Source organism: Protopterus annectens, chromosome 1.part0 (assembly GCF_019279795.1).
Source record: "Protopterus annectens isolate FY-2018-M chromosome 1.part0, PAN1.0, whole genome shotgun sequence".
In the NCBI taxonomy this organism is placed as follows: Eukaryota; Metazoa; Chordata; order Ceratodontiformes; family Protopteridae; genus Protopterus; species Protopterus annectens.
Genome location: NC_056725.1, coordinates 1,864,068,642 through 1,864,093,246, shown reverse-complemented (window position 1 = coordinate 1,864,093,246; position 24,605 = coordinate 1,864,068,642). Strand labels below are relative to the sequence as shown.

General features: G+C 45.4%; 1 protein-coding gene across 1 annotated transcript in view; it reads right to left on the bottom strand.

The window, feature by feature from the left end:
* NUP155 (nucleoporin 155) overlaps positions 1–24,605 on the bottom strand; it is a 1,504,248-nt gene that overhangs the window by 1,263,641 nt on the left and 216,002 nt on the right. The window contains exon 9 of the mRNA XM_044069916.1: positions 18,016–18,089. Coding sequence (XP_043925851.1) covers positions 18,016–18,089 — 74 coding nt within the window. The remainder of the gene's footprint in view (positions 1–18,015; positions 18,090–24,605) is intronic.

Below are 24,605 nucleotides of genomic sequence, written 5' to 3'. Positions count from 1 at the left end.
TTAGGATTGGGTATCACAGTGCTGGCATGGCCAGTCTGGGGCAATCAGGATCATTTTTGGCCTTTGTCTGACTTTTAGGAGCACCTTGGTAAGAAGAGGCATAGGAGGGAAGGCATAGACTGTCAGGGCTTTCCAGCTAAATAATAGAGCATCCACTTTCCATGCTTGAGAGTGATAAGTTCTGGTGCAGAATTTCTGTAGTTGGCAATTGTGAGGGGAGGCAAAAAGATCTATGTCTGGTTGCCCCCATTTCCTTGTTATCATGCTGAACACTTGTGGATTTAGTTTCCATTCATGAGGGTCCATGAGATTTCTGCTTAGTTCGTCTGCCAATGTATTTTTTGTTCCAGGCAGGAATTGTGCCTGCAGATGTACCTGACAGACTAGTGCTGTGTTCCACAAGGTCATGGCTTGCCTGCATAGGGGGTAGGAATGTGTGCCCCTTTGCTTGTTTATGTACCACACAACTGTGGTATTGTCCGTCTTTATTAGTAGTTGTCCTGGATGTGGTAGGTCCTTGAAAGCTGTCAGGGAATTTTGTAGAGCTACCATCTCTTTCTGATTGATGTGAAGATGCATTTGTTCCTTGGGCCACGTGCCCTGAATACATTTTCCTGCCATATGTGCCCCCCAGGCATAATCCGATGCATCCGTTGTTATTGTCTGCCTGGCTGTGGGTAAGGTGAAAGACTGCCCCTTGTTGTGGTGACAGGCCTGGCACCACGATCGAAACTCCTGTTGTAGGCAGGGAATTAAAGTTATGATCGTCTCCAGGCTGTGACAATGTTGAGTCCAAACACTTTTTAGATACCATTGTAGTTTCCTCATATGCAGTCTTGCATATGGAATTAGTAGAATGCAGGACGCCATGAAGCCCAGGCCTGCAGAATTTTTCTTGCAGGTAGCTGGGTGTTTGTTGCCATCAGTTGAAAGTAATGAGTCAGTTGCCTTTGTTTGTCTGGCGTGAGATAAGCCATCTGGGCAGTTGTATTTAAGCTTACACCCAGGAATATTATCTCTTGAGAGGGCACTAGTTTTGATTTCTTTTCGTTTACTGTGTACCCTTGGCAAATTAGTAATCTTTTTACAAACGCCAGATGCTTTAGTAGAGTGTCCTTGCTCTCTGCTTGAATAAGGCAGTGGTCCAAGTAGGGATATATTTGAATTCCTTTTTGTCTGCAAAATGCAATTACTGGTGCCAGGCATTTTGTGAAGACCCTGGGCGCAGTAGACAAGCCAAACGGCAGTGCAGAGAATTGGTAATGCATTCAGCCAGCTATGAATCTGAGGTATCTTCTGCAAGATTGTCTGATTGGGACATGCAGGTATGCCTCCTTGAGGTCCAAAGTAACTAGCCAAGCCTTCTTGCCTAGCATGGGTTGAAGTTGCTGTAGTGTTAACATTTTGAATTTTGGAACATCCAGTAAAGTATTTAGGATTGACAGGTCCAGTATTGGTCTCCAGGCTTTGTCCTTTCTGGGTACTAAGAAAAGTCTTGAGTAAAATCCTTGCCCCTGTTCTTGCTGTGGTACTCTTTGAATAGCTCCCACGTCCATGAGAGCAGCAATTTGTTTTTGCGCCTCTGCCCATTGGTTTTGTGGCAGGTCCGGCATACCTTTTGATTTTGGAAGCATGTGAAAGTGGAACCTGTAACCCTGAGAAACAATATTCAGTACCCATTTGTCCTGGGTGATTATGTGCCAATTTTTTGAAAAAAGTGCTAGCTTTCCCCCTAGGGGTGCTGCCAAAAGGTAAGTGCTTGGCATCTGTAGAGGGAAGTCATTGGGACTGCTTCCTATAAGGTTGTGATTTGTCTTCCCCTCCTTTGGGGGCTGAAGCACCCCATTGTTTAGGTCTGTAGGAGCCTTGGGGCTGAGATCTGCCTCTTGGGTGTCTGTATCTGCCTCTTTGTGGCCTGTCTGACACCGGAAAGGACCAATTTTTTGAATGCCAGTTTCTGCTAAACCTAGGTGGTTGAACCTGTAAGAAATCCTTTACTGTCTGCATTGATTTTGATTTATCCTCCATTTTCTTTAACACCTCTTCTGCCTTAACACCAAACAAAGTATCATGCTGTAGTGGAGCATCCAATAATTTTACTTTAACATGATCAGGTAAACTTTGTTCTTTCAACCAAGCCTGTAACTGTGGCTCTGCAAGAAGCCTCTAATGAATCAAAACCACATTGTAAAGTATGCTTCCCCACTTGTTCAGCTGCATGCAATAAATCCTGCATGTCCTTACTGTCAGGACTTCGAGTTTGAAACTATTTTCTGCTTTAACAACGACATGAGGTACTGTTGATATTTAAGCATGTGAAACTGGCAATTTAAAGCCCTTACAGCTAAAGTAGCAGAAGTGTAAACTTTTTTCCCCATCTGTCCAGAGCTCTGGAATCCCTATCTGAGGGGACAGGATTTTTAGCAGTGGAAGCCTTAACCCCTTTAGGACCCTGTGAAATAGTTTCTGGATCTGCAGCAGGATTTTTGTAAAGAAATTTATGGGAGTCAGGGACCCTGTAATACCTGTCTGGCTTGACTGGTACAGGGGGTAAAGAATCAAGAGTCAGACTGGATTCAGAGAAAACATAATCAACAATATCAAGCACAGGGGGAATAGCCAGGGGCCTGTGCTGGGGCAATAAAAGAAAGTCTCTGAGCCTTTTCTTGGATTCTGAATAATCCTGGCTCTCCCAATGGAAATGTTCCCTCATGGGGTGCAGGGTTTCCCCAAAAGAATAATCTTCAGGCGGCGAGGCTGAAGGTATAGACTCTTCTGCATCAGAGTCCTCATAGGGAGGGAGAGAATATCCCTGATCAGAAGAGGAATCAGAGGAAATAGAAACCTGGTCAGAGGAATCATAGTCAGTGTCTTGCCTAGGCCTTTTGTCAGGAGGGGGATGGGAACCCCTAATTGAAGTAATTAGGTCTTCGGCTATTTTAAGCATCTGTTTCTTTGGCATGGATGACTGTTCAGTAGAATGCTGTACTTGTTTCCTTGTCTTTAATGGTGTTTTTTACTTTGCCTTGGCTGCTGTAGTGGGCTTAATTGTAAGCTGTGAAGATCTGAAAACACCCTCAGAAGCCAATGCCTGCTCAGCGGCTCCCGACCCATCTGAGGGAATAGTTTCCGTAGGCCCAATACCTTGAGTTTCTACAGGCCTCAGTGTCTCCATGTGGCTGTCGGATACGGCCTTTGGCTCTGAGGTAGCGGGTGTCAGGGGCTGCGAAAGCTCCTCACTGAGAACCGGCGACTGGCCTAGAAGAGGCTTCATTGCCGGTTTTGGAGCTCGGATGCCTGTCCTTTTCTTTGTCTTTGCGTTTTTTATAAATTCCGGTTGTCGGTTGTTCCAACGGCATTATGTAATTAAACCTTCGGCCAAAATAATGTAAAGCAAAATCAAACAGACGATTAATAGTGCGTTTATTGAATTAGCACAAAACAGACAACTGGTAACATCATGGTCAGGGCCTAGGCAAGGAATATAGTAAGAGTGAAAGTCCTTATGAGGTATTTGCTTCCCACAAGAGATACAATTACTAAATTTTACTGACATCGGCCTGGAGCAAGAAAAAAAAAAGTTTCCCCAACGGAGTACTTAGCTTTATTGAAGACTTCGGTTCTGAAACTCAATTTCGAAAATCTCAGGAGTTGACCGACCAGCACTTGCGAACTGCTTTTGCTTCGGGCACCACACGGCAAGAAAGACTGAAGAAAATGGCATCTGTTGCATCTTTTATATCCCTGGCGCACTGACGTCAGGGAAGAGGCGACAGCAACCGACGCCGGACCAACACTTCTGGAACTCGGGCCGACTGCGGGTAGCCTGCCAGCGGATAACCCTAGTGTAATAACTGCAACAGTGAAACACGATGAACATGTTTAAAGTCATCGTGAGTTCTTACCATAAGGGGGTGGCTTTGCACTCCTTGTTTTTGAAGAGGAGGAACTCCATTGTTTAGATTTCTGCATTCCCTGGGGCTGTTGGGGGGGGGGGGGAGCTGCTTCCCCTGGGTCTGGGCTGAGCTGGCCTGGAAAGGGCAGGAAAGGACCAGTGCTTATAGAGGCAATAACTACTGAACCTCGGTGGCTGGACCTATAAGAATTCTTTAACTGCCTGCATAGATTTAGCTTTTTCTTCCATCTTTTTTAAGACCTCTTCTGCCTTGGTCCCGAATAAGTTGTCTTTGTTCAAGGGTGCATCCAATAACTTGAATTTGACATGGTCTGGCAAGGTCTGTTCCTTAAGCCAAGCATTCCTTCTAAAGACAGAAAGTACAGTTTTGTACCTACCATAAATGTAGATGTCCGATAGGCATGCATCTGCAGTCCTTACAAATGGGTTGTCCTGTCGTCAGGCAGCCCTTCGGTCGGCCGGATTCCAAAGTCTGGGTCTGGCCTCGGCTGATGTCGCACTTCACCCGACGTCATAGCTGCAGTTATTCGGGTATAAAGGTATCAGCCAACGCCATCTTCCTCAGTGTTTCTTGTCCCAGATGCCAGGTGCCCTCTAGGAAGGCTAAATTTGGATAATTGCAAAAGTTTCCAAATAAGAGAGAGCAAATAAAAATAAACATGTATATACATATATACAAACAAATACACCATAATAGATTCCCCCAGCTAGCTAGAAGATGGGTAAATACCCTAGGAGTACCTCAGAGGGGAAGGAGGGAGGGTAATCCTGACTGCAGATGCATGCCTATCGGACATCTACATTTATGGTAGGTACAAAACTGTACTATGTCCTTCAAGGATGCATCTGCAGTCCTTACAAATGGGTAGAATACCATAGCCAAACTGGGGGAGGAGGAGTAATAAGATTATGGTGTAGTTAAGATCCCTTGCAAAACAGCAGTGGCAAAACCTGCTCGGGATCTGGAGTATAAGGGTAAATTATAATGCTTGGCAAATGTATGCACGGAGCTCCAAGTAGCAGCCTCTAAAATGTCTTTTGTAGCCACTCCCCGTAAAAAAGCTGTGGTAGTGGCTGTAGCCCTTGTAGAGTGAGGTCTGATGTTTTCTGGAGTTTTCTTCCCATGGTAAGAGTAACAAAATCTAATGCAATTTCCTATCCACTTAGAGATTGTCTGTTTTGAAATTGCTTTTCCTTCCATTCCTGTTGCATATGCTACCAGTAGCTGGTCAGTTTTTCTATTGCTCTTGGTCCTGTCCAGGTAGTAACGTAATTGTCTATGTACATCCAAGGCATGTAACAGTCTTTCTCCCGTTCTCTGGGTTGGGGAAAAATGTAGGCAGGTGGATAGCTTGGTTTAAAGATACCCTGGAGACCACCTTTGGCATAAAAGTAGGATTAGTTCTCATGGACACTCTATCTTGATGGAAGATCAGGAAGGGCTGTACTGCCATTAATGCCTGTAGTTCAGAAACCCTTCTTGCTGAAGTGATTGCAAGCAGGAAAGCAGTTTTCCATGATAAGTACTGTAATTCTGCTGTTGCTGCTGGCTCGAAAGGAGGGAGTGTCAACTTTTCTAGCACAAAGTTCAAGTCCCATGCTGGCAATGGTGGCTTCCTAGGTGGTTTTACATTTTAATTCCTCTCAGAAACTGCCTGAGCAGAGGATGTGAGAAGACTGGAGGATCCAAGTTGTATTCTGCTGAAATAGCTGATGCATGAATCTTAATGGAAGAATAGGACAGGCCATTGTGGAAGAGCTCTGCCAAGTATTCCAGGATGTTAGCTATGTTTACCAGTGACACATTTTCTCCTTTTGCAGTACTCCAAATGAGATATCTTTTCCATTTTGCTGAATAATTTTTTTCTTGTTGAGGGTCTGTGAGCCTCCAAGATAATGTCTTTAACCCTTTGAGATAAATCTGGGTTATTTGGTCTTATGCAATGTTCCAGGCAGCCAGCTGCAGTGTTTTCAGGTTTGGATGCAGGGTTTTGAAGTTGTTCTGTGTTAACAGTAAGGTAACTAGGGGCAGAGGCCATATTTGTTCCCGAGACATACTCCTCAGTAATGGGTACCAATGTTGCCTTGGCCAGTCTGGAGCTATCAGGATGATCCTTGGATGGTCTTCTTTGATCTTCAATAGCACCTTGTGCATCAAAGGAAGAGGTGGGAATGCATATGCTGTCAGGTTTTTCCAACTGAAAGATAGGGAGTCCACTTTCCAAGCAAGTGGGTGGTACGTCCTCGTGCAGAATTTTTTCAGTTGGTGATTGTGTGGGGATGCAAATAAGTCTATTTCTGGTAGTCCCCATTTCCCTGTAATGGTTTTGAAGATGTCGGATGCAGCATCCATTCGTGGGCATCCGTGGTAGTTCTGCTTAGGATGTCTGCTAGTATATTTTCTTTTCCTGGCACAAAAATTGCTTGTAACTGAATGTTGAAGCTCAGGGCCACATTCAGAGGTCCATTGCCATCCGGCATAGAGGGTATGAATGTGTGCCTCCCTGTTTGTTGATGTACCACATAACTGTGGTGTTGTCCGTCCTTATCAACAGTTGACCCTGTCGAAGAAATGGTCTGAATGTCTGAATTGCCAGTTTTACTGCCAGCATTTCCTTTTGATTTATGTATAGGTGCAGCTGGTCTTGAGTCCATAAGCCTTGTATGCACTTGTCCAGCATGTGTGCCCCCCAACCGAGGTCTGAGGCGTCCGTTGTGATGGTCTGGCTTGGTTGAGTGCTGTGGAAGGGCAGTCCTTTGTTTGATTGACAGGCCTGAGCCCACCATTGGAATTCTTGCTTCAGGCATGGAATTATTGGAATTTGGGTTTCTAGGCTGTGCTTGTGCTGAGACCATAAATTCCTTAGGTACCACTGTAACTTTCTCATATGTAGTCTGGCATGTGGAATCAATATTATGCAGGATGCCATGTAACCCAGGGCTTGCAGGACTTTTCTTGCTGTTAGCTGGTTCTGCTTTGTTAATGCCATGAAGTAGAGAGGAGTTGCTCCTGTTTTCTACTGTTAGGAATGCCATTTGTTTTGATGTGTCCAGCTCTGCACCCAAAAAGGTTATCCTTTGGGATGGTATCAGCCTTGACTTTTTTATATTGACTGTGTATCCCAGGGCTTGCAGTAGATGAATGACCCTTTTCAAGTCTTTTGTTAATTTGTTTTGTTGTCCGCTTGTAACAGGCAGTCGTCCAGGTAAGGGTAAATTTGAATTCCCTGAAGCCTGCAATGAGCAATTACTGATGCCAGGCATTTCGTGAATACTCTGGGCGCAGTAGATAAGCCAAAGGGCAATGCTGAGAATTGATAATGCTCTGATCCTGCAAGAAATCTGAGGTATCTTCTGCAATTTGGTCGTATGGGGACGTGCAGGTATGCCTCCTTGAGATCTAGAGTTACCAGCCAAGACTCCTTGCCCAGCATGGGAAGAAGTTGCTGTAGGGTCAGCATTTTGAATTTGGGAACAATGAGGTATGTGTTTAAGGCGGACAGGTCGAGAATAGGTCTCCATTGGTTTTCTTTTCTTGGTACCAGGAAGAGTCTGGAGTAAAATCCTTGCCCTTGTTCCATAGATGGTACCCTTTCTACAGCTCTCATCCTTAGTAAGTGAGTTATTTGTTCTAGAGCTTCTGTCTTCTGATTTGGAGGTAGGTTTGGCATTCCTCTCTTCCTTGGTAGAGTATGGAAGTGAAACCTGTAACCTTGGTCTATTGTCTGTAAAATCCATTTGTCTCCTGTGATGTAATGCCAGTTTACTGAAAATAAGGCTAGCTTCCCGCCTAAGGGTGCTTCTAGTTGTTCCCTGGTAGGCGGTGCCAGAGCCAAGTCACTATGATTGTCCTGTGGAAGTGGTGGTGGCTGGATCTGTGGCTGTACCTCGCTGGTTGTTAGCCTGCCACTGACGCCCCCTGTAGGCACCTCTGGATTGACCCCTGCCTCTTGAGCGCCTATTCCTGCCTCTCTGAGCTCTGGAGGTGTCTGGAAAGGACCAATTCTTGGAAGGCCAGTTCCTGCTAAACCTTGGAGGCTGGACCTGCAAGAAATCCTTGACTGTCTGGACAGATTTTGCTTTCTCTTCCACGTTCTTCAGCACCTGCTGTGCAGGGGAGCCAAACAAATTGAGCTTATCCATGGGAGCATCTAGGAGCTTTGATTTAACATGGTCTGGTAAGGACTGCTCTTTTAACCATGCATGTCTTCTGATCACTGTACCAGTCATGGCTGATCTAAAGGAAGCCTCCAGTGCATCATAGCCGCATTTTAAGGAATGATTACTGACCTGCTGAATGTTATGTACCATTTTCTGAACAGATTTTTTGTCTAATGGTTCATCCGAGGACAGTTTTTTAGTTAACTGGTCTAACATAAATTCCTGATACTGAATCATGTGGAATTGACAGTTCAAGGCCCTAGCTGAAAGAGTAGCAGAAGTGTAAACTTTTTTACCCCATCTCTCTAAGGCCCTAGATTCCCTTTCAGAGGGGAGGGGTTTTGGCAGAGGTAGCTGCTACACCCTTGGGTCCCTGGGAGATAGTTTCGGGATCTGCAAAAGGAGCCTTATACAAATGATAATGTGTGTCCGGAACCCTGTAGTACCTATCGGGCTTAGCAGGGGCCGGAGGAAGAGAATCAGGAGCAGTACAAGCATCATTAAATGCATCATCCACAACAGTAAGTACTGGAGGAATGGCTAAAGGCCTATGCTGTGGCAAATGCAAAACGGTTCTAAGCCTTTTCCTAGAGTCTGAAAAATCCTGGCCCTGCCATTGAAATTGTTCCGTCATAGCATGCAAGGTTTCCCCAAAAGAAAATTCCTCAGGCGGAGAGGCAGAAGGAATGGACTCTTCTGCATCAGAGTCCTCATAAGGAGAAAAAGGGCCCTCTGGAGGGTTTGAATTATCTGATTCATCAGAGGACTCATCTGAAGAGACTGGCTCAGGGGGCTCTCCTCTAGGCCTCTTCTCTGGAGGTGGGTGAGAGGCCCTGTCTGGGTGTGGTTGGGATCCCCGGATCAAGGAAATGAGATCCTCTGCTAGACTAAGCATTTGTGAACTAGAGCTAGGCCTGTGAGAAGGGGTCTTAGCAGGCACAGTTTTGGTAGATTTTGCTGCTTTAGCCCTGGCAAAGGCCTTAATCGACATGGATGCAGGTGGCGTAGCAGCTCCACGTGCAGGGGTAGAAATATCCAAAGGGACAGTATCAGATAAATCCTGTGAACCTGCAAGAGCGGGTGGGATTTCAGTAGCAGATTCAGCCATGCTGGAAGAGGCCTCGGTAGGAGGTAAGCTTTCGGCCGAAGGAAGAACCGTGGACTCGGTTTCAGCCGAAACCGAGACACTCGGTTAGCTTAACGCGGTTTCGGCCGAAACCGCGGACGCGAGTGTCGGTCCTTTTCCTTGCGCTTTTTAGATATTTGCGTAGTCGGAGTATCCGACGGCATAATGTAAGCAAAAGCGGAGCCGAAAAACTCCTCAGCAAATTCCGACCGATGTCTAAGCGTCCGCCGGTTGAAAGAAGCACAGGCTAGACAAGCTGCTACGTCATGGTCTGGGCCTAAACAAGGTAAGCAGTAAGAGTGGAAATCTTTATGAGGTATTTGTTTCCCACAAGTTAAACAGTTATTCACTTTTTCTGACATCGGCTGAGGCAAGAAAGAGTCCCCAACGGGGTACTTTGCTTTTTAGAAGTCTTCGGTAGTAGTAATCTCTGGTTCTGACCGAACGGCACTTGCGAACAGCTTCTGCTTCGGGCGCCATGCGGCAAGAAAGACTGAGGAAGATGGTGTCAGCTGATACCTTTATACTCAAATAACTGCAGCTATGATGTCGGGTGAAGTGCGACATCAGCCGTGGCCAGACCCAGACTTTGGAATCCGGCCGACCGAAGGGCTGCCTGACGACAGGACAACCCATTTGTAAGGACTGCAGATGCATCCTTGAAGGACATCCAGTGACTGCTGCCCTGCAAGATGCTTCTAGAGCATCAAAACCACAATGTAAGATGTGCTTAGTTACTTGACTTGCAGAATGCAATACCTCCTGTAACTATATTTTCTGCACAAGCAGGAAAAGAATATATTTTTTGTTTAAGGAGCTCCATTTTATGTTGCTGATATTTCAGCATGTGTAACTTTTAGTTATGTACTCACCATAACTTCAGATGTTTGGGATCCATCTCGCCTACATTCTGACTGATGGGTTCGGAGCCGATCCTTGGCTCCGACTCGGCACGCTTATGCCAAAGAGGGAAGTCTCTTATTGGCTGAGCTTACTATATCCCAGGATGCACCACTACCAGTCCCCCAGATCTAGTTTGCCCACATACATGCACACACGCATGCACTGCTTATATAACATTGACAGATGATACAAGATAAAAAACAGTAGAACCCAAACCGTTCAATCTCTTCTGATCTCCAAGGCAGGGGGAAGGAGGGTGGGTATTAGGAATGTAGGCGAGATGGATCCCAAACATCTGAAGTTATGGTGAGTACATAACTAAAAGATGTTATGTGATCCTATCTCGCCTACATTCTGACTGATGGGACAGCGTCCTAGCACCTAAATCCTGGGTGGCTCACTGGAAAACACTCCTGAGTACCGTGGAACCAAATGATGCTCGTCCTTTAGATGCCACATCCAATTTATAGTGGGAAATGAAAGTGTGGGTTGGACCAAGTAGCCGCAGCACAAATTTCAGAAATAGCGAGCTTGGAATGGAATGCAATAGAGGTAGCCATAGCTCTAGTAGAGTGAGCTTTGACAGATGTTGTAAGTTGCTTATTTGAAGAGGAATAAGCTTGAGTTATGTAATCTCTGATCCATTTGGCAATAGTAGCTTTAGTGATGGTTTTACCCAGTTTATTATCTGAAAAGGACACAAACAATTGATCTGTTTTCCGAATTTGCTGAGTCCTATCTAGATAGAAGCGCAATTGCCTGTGAACATCCAATGTATGGAAGGTGTATTCCGCTTTGTTTGAAAATTTTGGAAAGAAAACTGGTAGCTCTAAAGATTGTTGGAGACAGAGATTAGAGCAAACTTTTGGGACAAAAGATGGGTTAGGTCTAACTGATACTCTATCCTTGTGAAAAATCAAGTACGGTGGTTTGATAGATAGGGCTTGAAGTTCTGAAACTCTTCTTGCAGAGGTAATTGCAATTAAGAAGGCAGTTTTCCAAGACAGATATTTCAACTCACATGTAGCAGCCGGTTCAAAGGGGGAAGATGTTAAGGCACGAAGTACCAAATCAAGATCCCACGGAGGCGCAGGATGAAAAACTGGGGGTCTTAAAAGCACAGCACCTTTCATGAAAGTTTTACATAATCTGCTGCTCATCAACGGTGGGTCTGTGGAATCGTGAAATTTGGAGATAGCTGCTAGTTGGACTTTAATAGTAGAGACTGAAGATCCTTGATTAAACAAGGATGTTAAAAATTTCAAGACCTCTGGTATCGGGGCAGTAATAGGGTCTAATCCTCTGAGTTGAGCCCAGATAGCAAACCTCTTCCACTTACTGTGATACAACTTCTTAGTGGTGGGCTTGTGGGCTGAAGATAAAATGTGAATAACTTCCGGGTCCAAGGTGTGATTTCTGACTATAGTCGGAAGTGGAGGAGCCAAGCTGTTAATTTCAAAGTGTGAAGGGACTGGTGCTGTTGTCCCGACTGATGAACCAGAAGGTCCGGAATTAGGTCCAAGAACCAAGGACCGTCCAGAGTATATTTCTGTAGGTAGGGGAACCATACCTGACGAGGCCAGTACGGAGCAATTAGAATCATTGTGGACCCCAATTGGGAAGCTTTCTGGATGACTTTGGGGAGGAGTGGAATCGGAGGAAAAGCATAAAGCAGTCCTGTTGGCCAAGGTTGGACTAGAGCATCCGTAGCTGTCTCCCCTTGACGCGGGGTCAAGGAAAAGAACCTTTTGCACTTCGTGTTTCGTGGTGTTGCAAATAGGTCACAGCACGGAATCCCCCATCTTTTGAAAATCTGAGCTGCTACTGTTTCGTTCAGAGACCAGTCGTGAGGAGAGAGAATAGTCCTGCTCAGTCTGTCCGCCAATACATTGGATTTGCCTGGAATGTGGGTCGCTACCAGGAAGCGCTTGGTAGCCACTGCCCATTCCCACACCCTCATGGCCTCTCTGCAAAGGAGGTAAGATCTGGTCCCTCCTTGTTTGTTTAGATACCAGACTACCGACATGTTGTCTGTGTGGATGGCGATAATGCCTTGAGGGAGAAACTTGTGGAGGGCTTGTAAGGACAGAAGTACAGCCCTCATTTCCAACACATTGATATGGAGAGATGTTTCGTTGGGAAGCCAAGAACCTTGAACTGACCTGCCCAGACAATGCCCCCCCCCACCCCATCTGGGAGGCATCCGTAGTCAAGGTGGCCACCGGAGGGGGTATAACAAAAGGTCTTCCCTGATTCAGATTGGATGGCAGAAGCCACCAGCGGAGGTCCCGTTTGCACGTTTCTGTAATCAGTATGTGATGATTGAGGGGGAGATCTTGAAAAGACCATTGTGTCGATAACAGCCACTGAAGAATCCTCATGTGCAATCTTGCCAGAGGAACTAGGAGAACCGTGGCAGACATTGAACCTAAAAGTTGTAGGACCATCCTGGCTGGGGCTTTGGATCTTAGAAGCAGGGCTCGGACTTGATCTTGTAATGTTTGTATCCTTTCGGTAGGAAGGAAGATTCGCATTAATTTTGAGTCTATCTCTGCTCCTATGAATTTTATGCTGAGAAGGCAGCAAGACAGACTTTGACCAGTTGAATGTAATTCCCAGGAAAGCACCCAGGGAGATGGTGGCTTGTAGGTTCTCTAGTAGTAGATGCCTGGTGGTGGCAGTCAGGAGCCAGTCGTCCAGATAGGGAAACACTTGGAATCCGAGACTCCTCAGGTGAGCAGTCACTACTGCCAAACACTTGGTGAACACCCTGGGGGCTGTGGTGAGACCAAAGGGCAGTGCACAAAATTGGAAATGACTGTCTCCCAGGCTGAAGCGCAGATACCTCCTGGACGCCTGATGTATCGGTATGTGATAATAGGCGTCCTTGAGATCTATGGAGCACATCCAAACATCTTTCTCCAACAATGGGAGAATGGATTGTAAAGTGACCATTGAATTTGGACTTCATGACGGACTGGTTTAGTTTGCTGAGATCCAAAATGGGTCTCAGGTCTCCTGTCTTTTGGCACTAAAAGAACCTTGAGTAATTTCGGATCCGATCTGGTCTGTGGGGACGGTTGGATGACTCCTTTTCTAGCAGCTTTGAAGCTTCTCGGCTGCAATTTCCCTTTGACTGGGTGGTGGGTCCGGGATTTTTTGGACGGTGGGGGTGAGTGTGTGAAGGCCATGGTGTAACCTCCGGCAATAATGCGAAGCACCCATCTGTCCTGAGTAATAGACTCCCAGGCTTCTAGGTGCTTGGCAAAACGGCACCCGACTGGCTCAGGAGCAGCACAGCCGGGCAATCCCTCATGGAGTGTGGGAGGCTGAAGAGCCACGAAAGGACTCGCGGTCTCCAGCGTTGCGGGGGCCTCTGCCGCCTCTGGGACGGCGTCTCCCAGAAAAATTTCCCCGTCCTCTGCCTCTGGAAGGGGAATCTTCCTGCTGTTGAGGAAAGAATTTCTGTGATTTGCGGAACCACATCTTCCCTCCTCTTTTAGCCTTGGGATAAGGCGAAGGGAGTGGAATAACGTGCTCCTCGGCAGATAAAGTCTTTCCCTCTTGCTCACAGCGGGTAAGAGTGTCTTTTACCTTGGGTCCAAACAAAGAGGACCCATCAAAGGGAGCGTCGGCAAAGGAAGACTTGAAGGCCTCCGCGAAATGACACAAACAGAGCCAGGCTTGTCTCCGTGAGCCACGCCTGTGCCTGCCGCTCTACCCGCCTTCGGCCGCATATGAAATGAGCCTCATGGACGAGTTAGAAATCGAGGTAAGGATAGCCAACTGAGAGCTAACCGACTGGGCTAGCTGCTCAGGTAGGTTACCTGAGAGGGTCTGAGAGCTCCTTGACCAGATCCCTCTGTAGTCTGGTGAAATGTGCCAAATAATTCAGGGACCTCAGAGTAAAGGCCGCTGAAGTCAGGGTGCGCTTCCCGTGCGGTCCATGCTCCTAGACTCCTTATTAGGAGGATGGACGGATGTTGAAGCCTCTGCCACGTCCTGCTGGGTAGCAGATGCCACCACCATAGCATCTACAGCCACGCCTTTCGTTAAGAACTCCTTCTCGGGTGGGGCAGACAAAAATTTGTTAGGGCGAGAAGGCACTGGTTCCACAGTATCTGGATGTTCCCATGCCCTCCGACAAACCAAATCCAGGAGCTCGAAGGGCGGAGACACCCAGGAGGCGGAGGGCTGAGCCCTGAAGGCCTTGAGGAACACCGACTCATCAGCGGAGGGGGGTTTGGAATTCCAGCCGCCTCGTTGCTTGAGGATCTCTAGAATGTCTGCAAATGAGACATCATCCGAGGACGACTTTGGGGACCCCTCCGCATCATCAAGATCAGTGTCCGATGTAAGAGACTCATCGGGGGAGTCCACGTGCTTCCTCTTGCACGATCTCTTCCTTGGGGGCTCCTCCGAAGACAACTCCGAAAGACCCTCAGGAGGAGGGGAACCCCCAGTGGGGGTAACCTCAGGCCCCGGGGCTCCGCTGCCTAGAGACAGAGGAACAGCCAAAGACCCAGTCTCCATGCCCAGGGAAGGTGCCGGTAAAGCCGTAGAGATGGCCGAAGAAGACTTGGCCAATGCACTCCTCATAGCTCTGAAGGCAGGACCCCCAGAATCCTGGGACGGTCCAGTCTCGAGCCATGATAGCAGATGGAAGTCCCGGCGAAGCACCGAGAGGGAGGCTTGGAACCGACAGCATTGGTCCCGAAACGTCACCCCCGGGTCCGGCCGAAGAAGTCCGCGTGCTAAACTCGGACCCGAAGGCCGGGGTTGGAGTAAGGGTCGGAGCCGACCCTAGGATCTCCACTGGCTCCATCAGCACCTGCTCCGACGGAGCCGAAGCGGTCGGAGGAGGAATGGAATGGGCTATTGGCTCCGAAGCCAATTGGGTCGGAGCCGAAACAAATTTCTGAAAGACTGGGGACTGGAAAAGTCTTTGGAGCACCCTGTCTATGTCCGAATCTGACATCCTTGATGACCTGGAAGAGACCGAATGGGTCCGAGTAGGCCTCTCCAACGGCTCCAAGGGACTAGGGGACCGGCTCCGAATCGACTCGACAATTATCGGCGCCGAAGGAATGTCCAAACCAAATTCCATCGGTGCCGAAGAGGGCTTCGGCGCCGAGGAGGAAGTGTCTGAGCGGACAACCTTCATCGGCTCGGAGATCGTTGGAGCCGATGAAGGTGACCCGCCTCGATGCCCCAGGCGTCGGCTCGAACCCAGAGGAGTCGAGGCTGGAGGCATCGAGGCAGACCGTTCCCTCGGCTCCGAAGTCCGTGGAGCCGAAGGAGAAGCCTGCCTATGTTTTTTGGCGGTCGGTTCCGACGGACTGGTCGGAGCAGACGCCCTTTTCTTTTTAGCAGGAGAAGGAGAGGAAGCTAATGCCTCTTCAAATGAGGGTTTAATAAGGCCTTTTAGAATAAGTTTATTTTTCCTCTCTTGGAGGACCCTCGAGGAAAACGCGTGACACACACTACAGGACTCCTGCAAGTGTTTGGCGCCCAAACAGTACACACAGAGAGAGTGGTCATCTGTAATAGACATTTTGAAGCTGCACTTAGTGCACTTCTTAAAACCAGAAGGCCTAGGAGCCTGTGACATTATGGCAACCAATCAAGTGTAACAGCCGAAAACAAAACACACTAATTACCACAGAGAAAAACTTTTCTCTCTCTCTCTTTTTTTTTTTTTTTTTTTTTTTTTTTAACCAAGAACTGTCACAAAGAGAAACTAGACAGGATCCAAGAACCCTTAAATACAAAAATGAACTTGAAGGCAAAGTAACTGACAGGGGAAGGCCCTTCAACTGAAAGGAAACCTCTAGTCAGAAAAAAAAAGGCGCAATCACCACACAAAAACTTCACAAAAAGTATCAATCATACACAAAAAGACTAAATAGCCGTTAAAACAGCTTTTTTGTTGAAAAACTAGGAATTCCCTGACAGGAAAGTAAGTGAAAAACACTACTTAGCTCAGCCAGCTCAAGACCACGTCTTTGCTTGATAGCGGCAAACGAGATCTGGGGGACTGGTAGTGGTGCATCCTGGGATATAGTAAGCTCAGCCAATAAGAGACTTCGCTCTTTGGCATAAGCGTGCCGAGTCGGAGCCGAGGATCGGCTCTGAACCCATCAGTCAGAATGTAGGCGAGATAGGATCACATAACATCTGACAATTTAATGCTCTAATAGCAAGAGTAGCAGAGGTGTATACCTTTTTACCCCATCTGTCGAATGCTCGAGAATCCCTACTTGAGAGGGTGGGATTTTTAGCTGAAGTTGCTTTGATTTCTTAAAGTCCTTGAGAAATGGCCTCCGGGTCAGCAATAGGATATTTGAAAAGAAATTTGAGAGAGTCAGGGACTTAATACCGGCCAGGTTTCCCGGGAGCAGGAGGGATGGTGTCAGGAGTCGGACTGGATTCCATAAAAACATCATCCACAAAATCCAGGACAAGAAGAATGGCCAGAGGTCTGTGCTGTGATAGATCTAAGAATTTCCTGAGTCTTTTTTTGACTGAGGATAGTCCTAACATTCCCATTGGAAATGCTCCCTTAAAGTATGTAGGGTTTCCTCAAAGGAAAAGTCCTCGGGTGAAGAGACTGAAGGGATGGATTCCTCTGCATCAGAATCCTCATAAGCAGAAGGGGTTGCATATCTTTATATTCAGATGCAGCAGTCATTGGACTCCTGTTCACATAAAACTACTAGGTACAAGTCTATCTTTCTTTTGGAAAGGGTAGCCTAGCTTCCCCTAATTAGCATTATAAGGTCTTCCACCATTTTAAGCATTTGAGGCTGAGGCAAGGAAGCAGGTGCCTGAGTTTGGGTCATCATTTTTTTGGGTGTGGTTCGTACCCTGGGCCTTAGAAACTAGGTTGTTTTCGAAAGCACTGAAGACGCGAAAGAAGCCTGTCTGTGTTGAGTATCGGTAGTGCAAAGTACTTCCTCTGAAGCCGGTGCCTGCACAGCGGCTCCGGACCCATCCAAGGTGGAGACATCCGCAGGATCCTTAGTCGAAGAAGAGCCGCTTGGCATACGTGACTCCGAAAGTGTCTCGGTAGTGGCCTGCGAATCCACAGAAACGGGCATCAGGGGCTGCGAAAGCGCCTCACTGAGGGCCAGAGAACTGACTACTAGCTTAAAGGAAGCAATGTCGGCAGTTTTGGACCTGTGCAGTCTGTCTCGGTCTTTATCCTTACGTTTTTTCGGAAGATCTGTAGTCGATGGCTTACTGAAGCCATATCGGAATTAGAGGACTGAAAGCAAAAATATCTAGCTACAATAAGGGCCCAACGACGTATAGTTCTGGTGTTGAACAAAGCAGAAAAGCGACAGCGAGGTACATCATGATCTGGGCCTAAACAGGTGAAGCAGTAAGAATGGAAGTCTCTGTGTGGTATTTGCTTTCCACAGGCGAGGCAATGAACTTTTTCTGACATCGGTTAGAGCAAGAAAAAAGGATCCCCAATGGAGTACTTGGCTTTAGAAGACTTCAACATTCAATTCGGAAACGAAAACTCAGGTAGTGGCCAACCAGTACTCGTGTAAACTGCTTCTGCTTCAGGCTCCTCGGCAAGAAAGACTGATGTAATGGCATCGGCTGCCTGATTTTATACTACTGACAACCTGACATAATTCCTGGAGGGACAGCAACCAACGCAGAAATACTAAGCCTCTGGTATTCGGGCCGACTGAGGGCTACTCCTGGCAGGATAACCCAAATGTGATGACTGCAACAGTGAGACATGAAGAACATCAACCTTGAGGTTTAGTGTTGTCAAGGTGTTGACAGTGGTGAGACTTAACTGCCTTGAAACTTTTCTTAATCCTATGAAGGACATTTACAAACAATGTAAAAACAAGATATGACGATTTAACAAATCAAATTATAATCGTACCTGTATAACACCTTTATCTGATCTGGTATACAAAATGTTTCTGGAGTTGTCAATCGCAATCTGGACTACTGGATCTGAAAAAGACACAAAATCAACCAACATAAACTTTTACCTGCATCTTTTACTTAATTCTCAGAACACCTGCAAAGTAGAAAGACAGAAACAATGAAGAAAACACTAGAGTTGCATTTTTCCCTAAAGTTGAAAAATTTTGCACAACTAATTACTATAAATGTTAATGCACTACGACAACGACACTAACACACTTCAGTAATGCACACAGTATCTGAAGTTTGCCTGAAACAAAAGACCACACTGACAATTAAGCTGTACTGGTACCTGTTACAGCCTCACTTTTCCAGGTTTTCAAATGATAACACTAGATTCTTGAAAGTATTCATAGTTGTCCCAAATAACAAGAACGTTTTTATTTTGGGAAACTACAACTACCCTGGTATGAAGCACAGCACCTATACCTCCAGCATAGGGTAAGTTTAGAAGTTCTTGGAGTTTTGCAAAGGTTCCCTAAAACAGATAGTTACTAAACACACACCAGGACATAATATCCCAAGATCTGGTCATCATAAACTTGGCTTCTACATTTAGCACTTCCCTTGGTCTCTCCTTCCCAGCTAATGGAACTCTGTTATGCTCTACATCACAGATTCAGGTATACTGCTTCAACATTTAAAAGAAACGTGCAGCACAGTGGCATCACCCCCCCCCCCCCCAAAAAAAAAAGCTCTGTATTATAATCAATGTCCTGAAAAGTTAAAAGGGTATGATTTTCATTACTCTTGACTGCAGAATTTTTCAATAGGTAATGCAGTTACTCATCAGATCAGCAAATGTTCATCAGATCAGCGGATGTTCATCTGCAGGAGTCACTGCACCAGTAAAACTAATTAGGTCAAGAAGCCTCAAGCAAACTCAGCTAGACTGGTCACATTCCCTCTCTTGCAGGCTTCCCTTCCTCATGCTGCAGACTCTGAACCAATAAGAGGTAAAAAGAGGACAGCAGCTAACTCCACTTCTAGTTATTTTCATTTGATGGGATTCAAGACCAGCCAACATCAACAAGGGTGCACATGTTATGTGCATATACAGTGGTGCAACATGATCACTACAGATACTGCACAACCCCATGACTAGCAGACTCTCTTACATAAGAAAGAGAATAGATAAAGAATTCTCCCCTACACCTTCTCTGATTAGACTTTGTTGTTGTTGTTTGGCAAAGGGCACGAGAGAAACTAATGCAGCAGCGATCCCTGGACTTGCATATCCGATGTTATGATATGCCACAACTCAAACTATTTTTACCTTTGGACCACAGCTACAGAATCATTAAGGATTTATAGGAAGAGTGTTAAAACAATATTAACCCTGACATCAGTCTTAGTGTAGGGAAGCAAAACAAACTGTATTGACATAGGAAAACTTGTCCTAATGGATAAGCATACAGTTCACTATTTAATACATCAACATTTACCATACATGTATGTATACATAAAAAAGCTATGGATGGAAGAGTACGAACCTCATTTATCCCTGGTGTAGAAATTCTTCTGAAAAAGGCAGCACATGTAGCTCCTGCTCTAGAATAATAAGCTGTGGTGTTACAGTTGAGAGGTTTCCTAAACTGATCAGAGCAGAATGTAATACTCTGCTAACCATTTTATAATGTTAGAGATGCATTCACAGTCGGACATGTTTTAAGAAAAGGAGTTAATCTGCTTTTCACTTTTCTGGTTCTACCTAGACAGCATCTCAGTTGCTTGTGCACATATCCTGGTAATGCAACAGTCAAGGTTCAATGATATCTCAGACTCCACTTATAACATGAAAGGAGGATATGTTCTTAGAGTCACCCTGTCATGATGGAATATAAAGAACAGCAGTCATGACAGCTTACAGATTTAATACTCAGCAGAAATAACAGGATTTTTTAGTACAGTAATATGTTGGGTTACTCCAAGACAACGTTATAACAACCAGACAACTGACTTTTTTTCTCTGTCACCTTAGATGGAATCCCCCTTAAGAAAAAGTTTAGCTATTGACAAAGATGACAGAGAGGGGTTCTACAGGAAAACAGACTGACAGCAGATTGACGGCCATTCAGAGTCGCATACTGTCTTGAAATGGAGAAGCGCGGAGCATTTGGGTTTCTTGAGCTAAAAGACAGCAATTACAATCGTGTGGGTCTTGTTTTCTCAGGCCTTTGCCAATAATTGGAGATTAGAGTGATGGGTTAGGATGCAACCAGCAGCTTCCAGTTCAAATTGATCAAGAGAGTATTTGACAATCAAGAACTGTAGCATAACATGCAACACATTCTTTGGAACTGGCAATTTATTTATTTTTTGGCAATTAAGGCTTCATTCTTCTATAGCAGCATTGTCTTCCAGAAACCCTAACTTCATCTATCAAGGATGTGCTCATGTGCACACTCCAAACTTGTTCAATATTTTCGCTTCCCAATTTGGGATTACTAGGACCCCTTACTACCAAGATTTGATTAAGAAGCAAGGTGAGGAGCAGTCAACTGCTGCTTGCAAAGGAAGGGTTTTGGCTTGTGTGTCACGGCACTAACTCCACCCCTACAGTGAAGGTACCACAGGCTTGGAAGACAATGAGTTGTGGCCAAGGAAAAGTACTCACCATGGGCCCTGGACAGACGCACTGAGAGAATTTCACACTCCCACCCTAGCAATCTCTCTGCACACCCCTTTATCCTTTCCCAGGAGTGAGACACCTGCCTAACATCTGCAGGCTCCTCTTGCTCCCACGATAGGCATGTCCGTTCTCCTCTTGCCAGCAGCCAAGGCTGCAAATGAAAGTCTGATCACTTGAGTCATACTCAAGTTTTTATCCTCTACATCACAATGTCATAGTAGTGACATACGGTGGTGAAATCTGAACAATTCCAGGTAGCGCCTGACCTGACAATTTTAAAGAATGACAGATTTATCTAGGGAGTCCGTCAGGCCTGTGTTACATATTAGAATGCCTGCCAGTCGACAATACACTGCAGTTGGGGAGGCAGTAAACCTGTTTATACAGTCATTGCAGAAATTCTCTTCTGGAGAGATGCATACTACTATTTAAAACAAGGTTGTAATGCAGTGCTTGTTCTCATGTTTTCACGGCTAGCTAGCACTGATGGTTGGGTAGGAGCACTCCCCACCCCCACCAGATCTGTTGATTTACTAAAAACTCAGTGTTATCCACCATTACTGTGGGGAACCTGACTTCTGGGTTTATTTCAAAACACATATGGCATACATAAATGCTAACCTGTTCTTCATGATGGTGTGCTGGCTTACAGTAATGTTTATAGTGTGGGCTCACCTAGCAGGTTTAAAGCATTTGCTGTAGAGACCTGGAAAGCATGGAATAAGGGCAAAAGGCATTTCTGGATTCCTGATCACTACGTCTGCTCACCAAAACAACAACTTGCAAATGGCAGGGATCAGAAGGTATGACCAAGGATTTAGAAATTTAAATCTACAAAATTCCTGAAGAAAGTACAGTTATGTAGGCACTTACCATAACAGTAGATGTCCTACTGATCATTGTTGCAGTATTCCAAACTGCTGAATTTATTTAACCAAATAACCCAGATGTCCGTCCATGGTAATAAAGGCAAAACCTTCCACATAAACATATGTCTGATGTAAAACCCAAGCCTGCAGGTGTAAGAAAACATAAGCAGAAATAAAAGCATAAAACCTTAGACCATCTCCAAGCCAGAAATCCTGTAGTGGCCTGAGAAACAAAAACTGCTCAGCTAAGAGGAACAGGTGAACAGACAGTGGGTCCCTCTCAGTCCATGAGAAAAAGGAAGGAAGAAACAGAATAAGGGGGAAGGAAGGGTGGGAAGAAATTCTGAGACAGCGATCAGTAGGACATCTACTGCTATGGTAAGTTCCCACACAACTGTACTCTTCCTTCCTAAATCACTGTTGCAGTATTCCAAACTGTTGAGTGATTTCCAAAGCCTATGAAGTGCCAAGAGTACTTGGAAGAGAAGTAGGAGAATGGTCTAGAAATCCAGAGGGAACTTGCATGGTGAAGGCAGTTCTGGATTTAAAAAAAAAAAAAAACATCCAGTCTGTAGCATTTGATAAAGGTATACATAGAAGACTAGGAAAATGCTTCCAGGATTGTTCTAAAATCAATTCCCCAGTAGAAGGTGCCAGAAGAGGCCACTGTTCCAGTAGAATGTGCCTTTGCCGGAAAAGGTAAAGATTTCCCATGCCAAGTGTAGCAAAAGGTAATGGATTTTGAAATCCAATTAGTAACAGTTTGCTTAGAAACTAAATTCCCTACCTTGGACTCCTGGAAAGAGGAAAACAGTTGGTCCGACTTGCGGATACTTTTAGTATCCAGGGAGAATCTGACCAGTCTATGCACATAAAAACAATGTAGAATACACACAGACACATACAGACACACTAGGGTTACCACCTGTCCCACTTTGCAAGGGACAGTCCCTCTTTGGACAGTTGTGTCCTGACAAAAAAATTGTAAGAATGGCAAATGTCCTGAAATTTTAGGACAAAATTATTTCCTATATGTTATGCAATAGTTGCATAAAACAGTTAATCTGTATCTTAAATACCTAAATGTTATAAGAAACAGAATAAGCCACTAAAATGCTATAAGAATAAGCTTTTATTTAGGCAAAAAAGTTAAGTTCTAACCTTTGTACTGACCGTGGGTATGTGTCGACCTGTAAAATCTGATGTTTGTGCCAAAAATGTCCCACTTTGGCCATCTGAAAAGGTGGCAACCCTAAGACACACACAGACACTCACCTATTTCATTCTGTGGCTTAGGGAAAAAGGAGAGCAGACTGTCTGATCTTGCATAAAGTGGTAAATGAACTAACTGCCTCTTAAAGGAGGGACTGTCCCTCAGATACACTATTCTTGTGAAAAATAAGGAAAGGAAGGGTTGCCATTAAGTGCCTGTAATTTGAAAACTCTTCTGACAGAGGTGGCATCTACCAGAAAAAGGTTTTCCAAGTACAAAATTTAACACAAAGCCAGAGGTTGTTGGTTGAAAAGGAGAGAGAGAGTTTTTCCAGCACAAAATCGAGCCCCTAGGCAGGATTAATAGCTTTCCTTGAAAGTTGCAAATACAGTATATGTTTTAAGAACTTCTTAACCGCTAATCTGGCCAGCAGACGTGGATTCAAAGGTAGATAACCAGATATGGCTGAAAATGTGCCTTACATAAGTATGCTAGGCCAGATTTCAATAGCTCATACAAATAAGATAGGACTATAGTAGTATTAGCCTGTACTAGATCCTGTTTTTAGGCAGATGCCAGATAACAAACTTTTTCCATTTTGCTATGTAAAATTTCATAGTAGAAGTTTTTCTTGCCTCCCAGAGAATCTTAACCACGTATGCAGAAAATTTGTGCCCAAAATGGATCAGACTCCCATCATCCATAATGTCAGGCTGGGGGACGACAGACTGGGATGAAATAATGAGCTCTTCTATTGTGTAAGCAAGCCCACTCGATCATAGCTTCTGGTGATGGCCCTTGCCTAGGTGGAAGAGAAGGGGGAAACTAATGCTGCTTTGGCCAAAGAGAGTCACCAATAAGATCTCTGGGCATTCCCTTTGGATATTCATTAAGAGGTTGGGGATAAGAAGTGAACAAAGGCATACAAGAACCTCCCTTTGATTCTGCACATTTTCCAAGCTTGAGGACAGTAGGTCCTGGTGCAAGAGTAGAAGTTGTTTACTATGGATGGAGGCAAATATATCTGTGGCACCCTCCATTTAATAACTATGTCTAGGAAGATTTCCCTGCTCAGCATCTATTTGTGGGGATATTCCTTTGATCTGTTTAGAAAGTCTGCTAGGACACTGTCCTGAGAAGGAATGAAAATCATTTAGAGAGACAAACCTGCTTTTGTTGCCTGCTCTCATGCCAAAAGAGCCAATCTGTATAGTTGATAGGATCTAGTGTCCCCTTACTTATGTACCACATGACTGTTGTGTTGTTTGTGAACAGTTTTAAGTGACTACATTACCAAGAATGGAAGAAAACCCGAAGGACTTGTATTAGTGCCCTCATCTCCTTCAGACTGAGGTGCTTTTATCTTAAGATTTGTTGGCCGTTGGCCTTGAACTCTGGTTGCCCATTCAGACTCCTCATGCATCATCTGCTGCATCTGTGTACAGCTCCTGGTGCAGTGTCTGCATATTGAAGGGTAAACATGGGTTGAGCTTCATCGGTTATATTCACCACAGTATTTCCTTCTTTAAGCAGGGTAGGAGAGGAACCTGTGAACCCAGAGGATGACAATGTTGGGACCAGGTACCAATGGATCTTTCTAACATGGAGTATGGCAAAGGGGACCACAGGAACGGTTGCTGCCATGAACACCAGTGCTCTGAGGATCTCCATGGCAGTACAGGACTGAAGAGGAAGAGAAATGAAGTAAACGGCTAGTGTTTGTAACTTGTCTGGTGACAGAAAAACCTGCAAGACTTTGGTATCTAGTCTATACACCAAGAAAACTTGGTCTTGCGGACTTCTTCAGGTTGAATGTGAACTCCAAACCA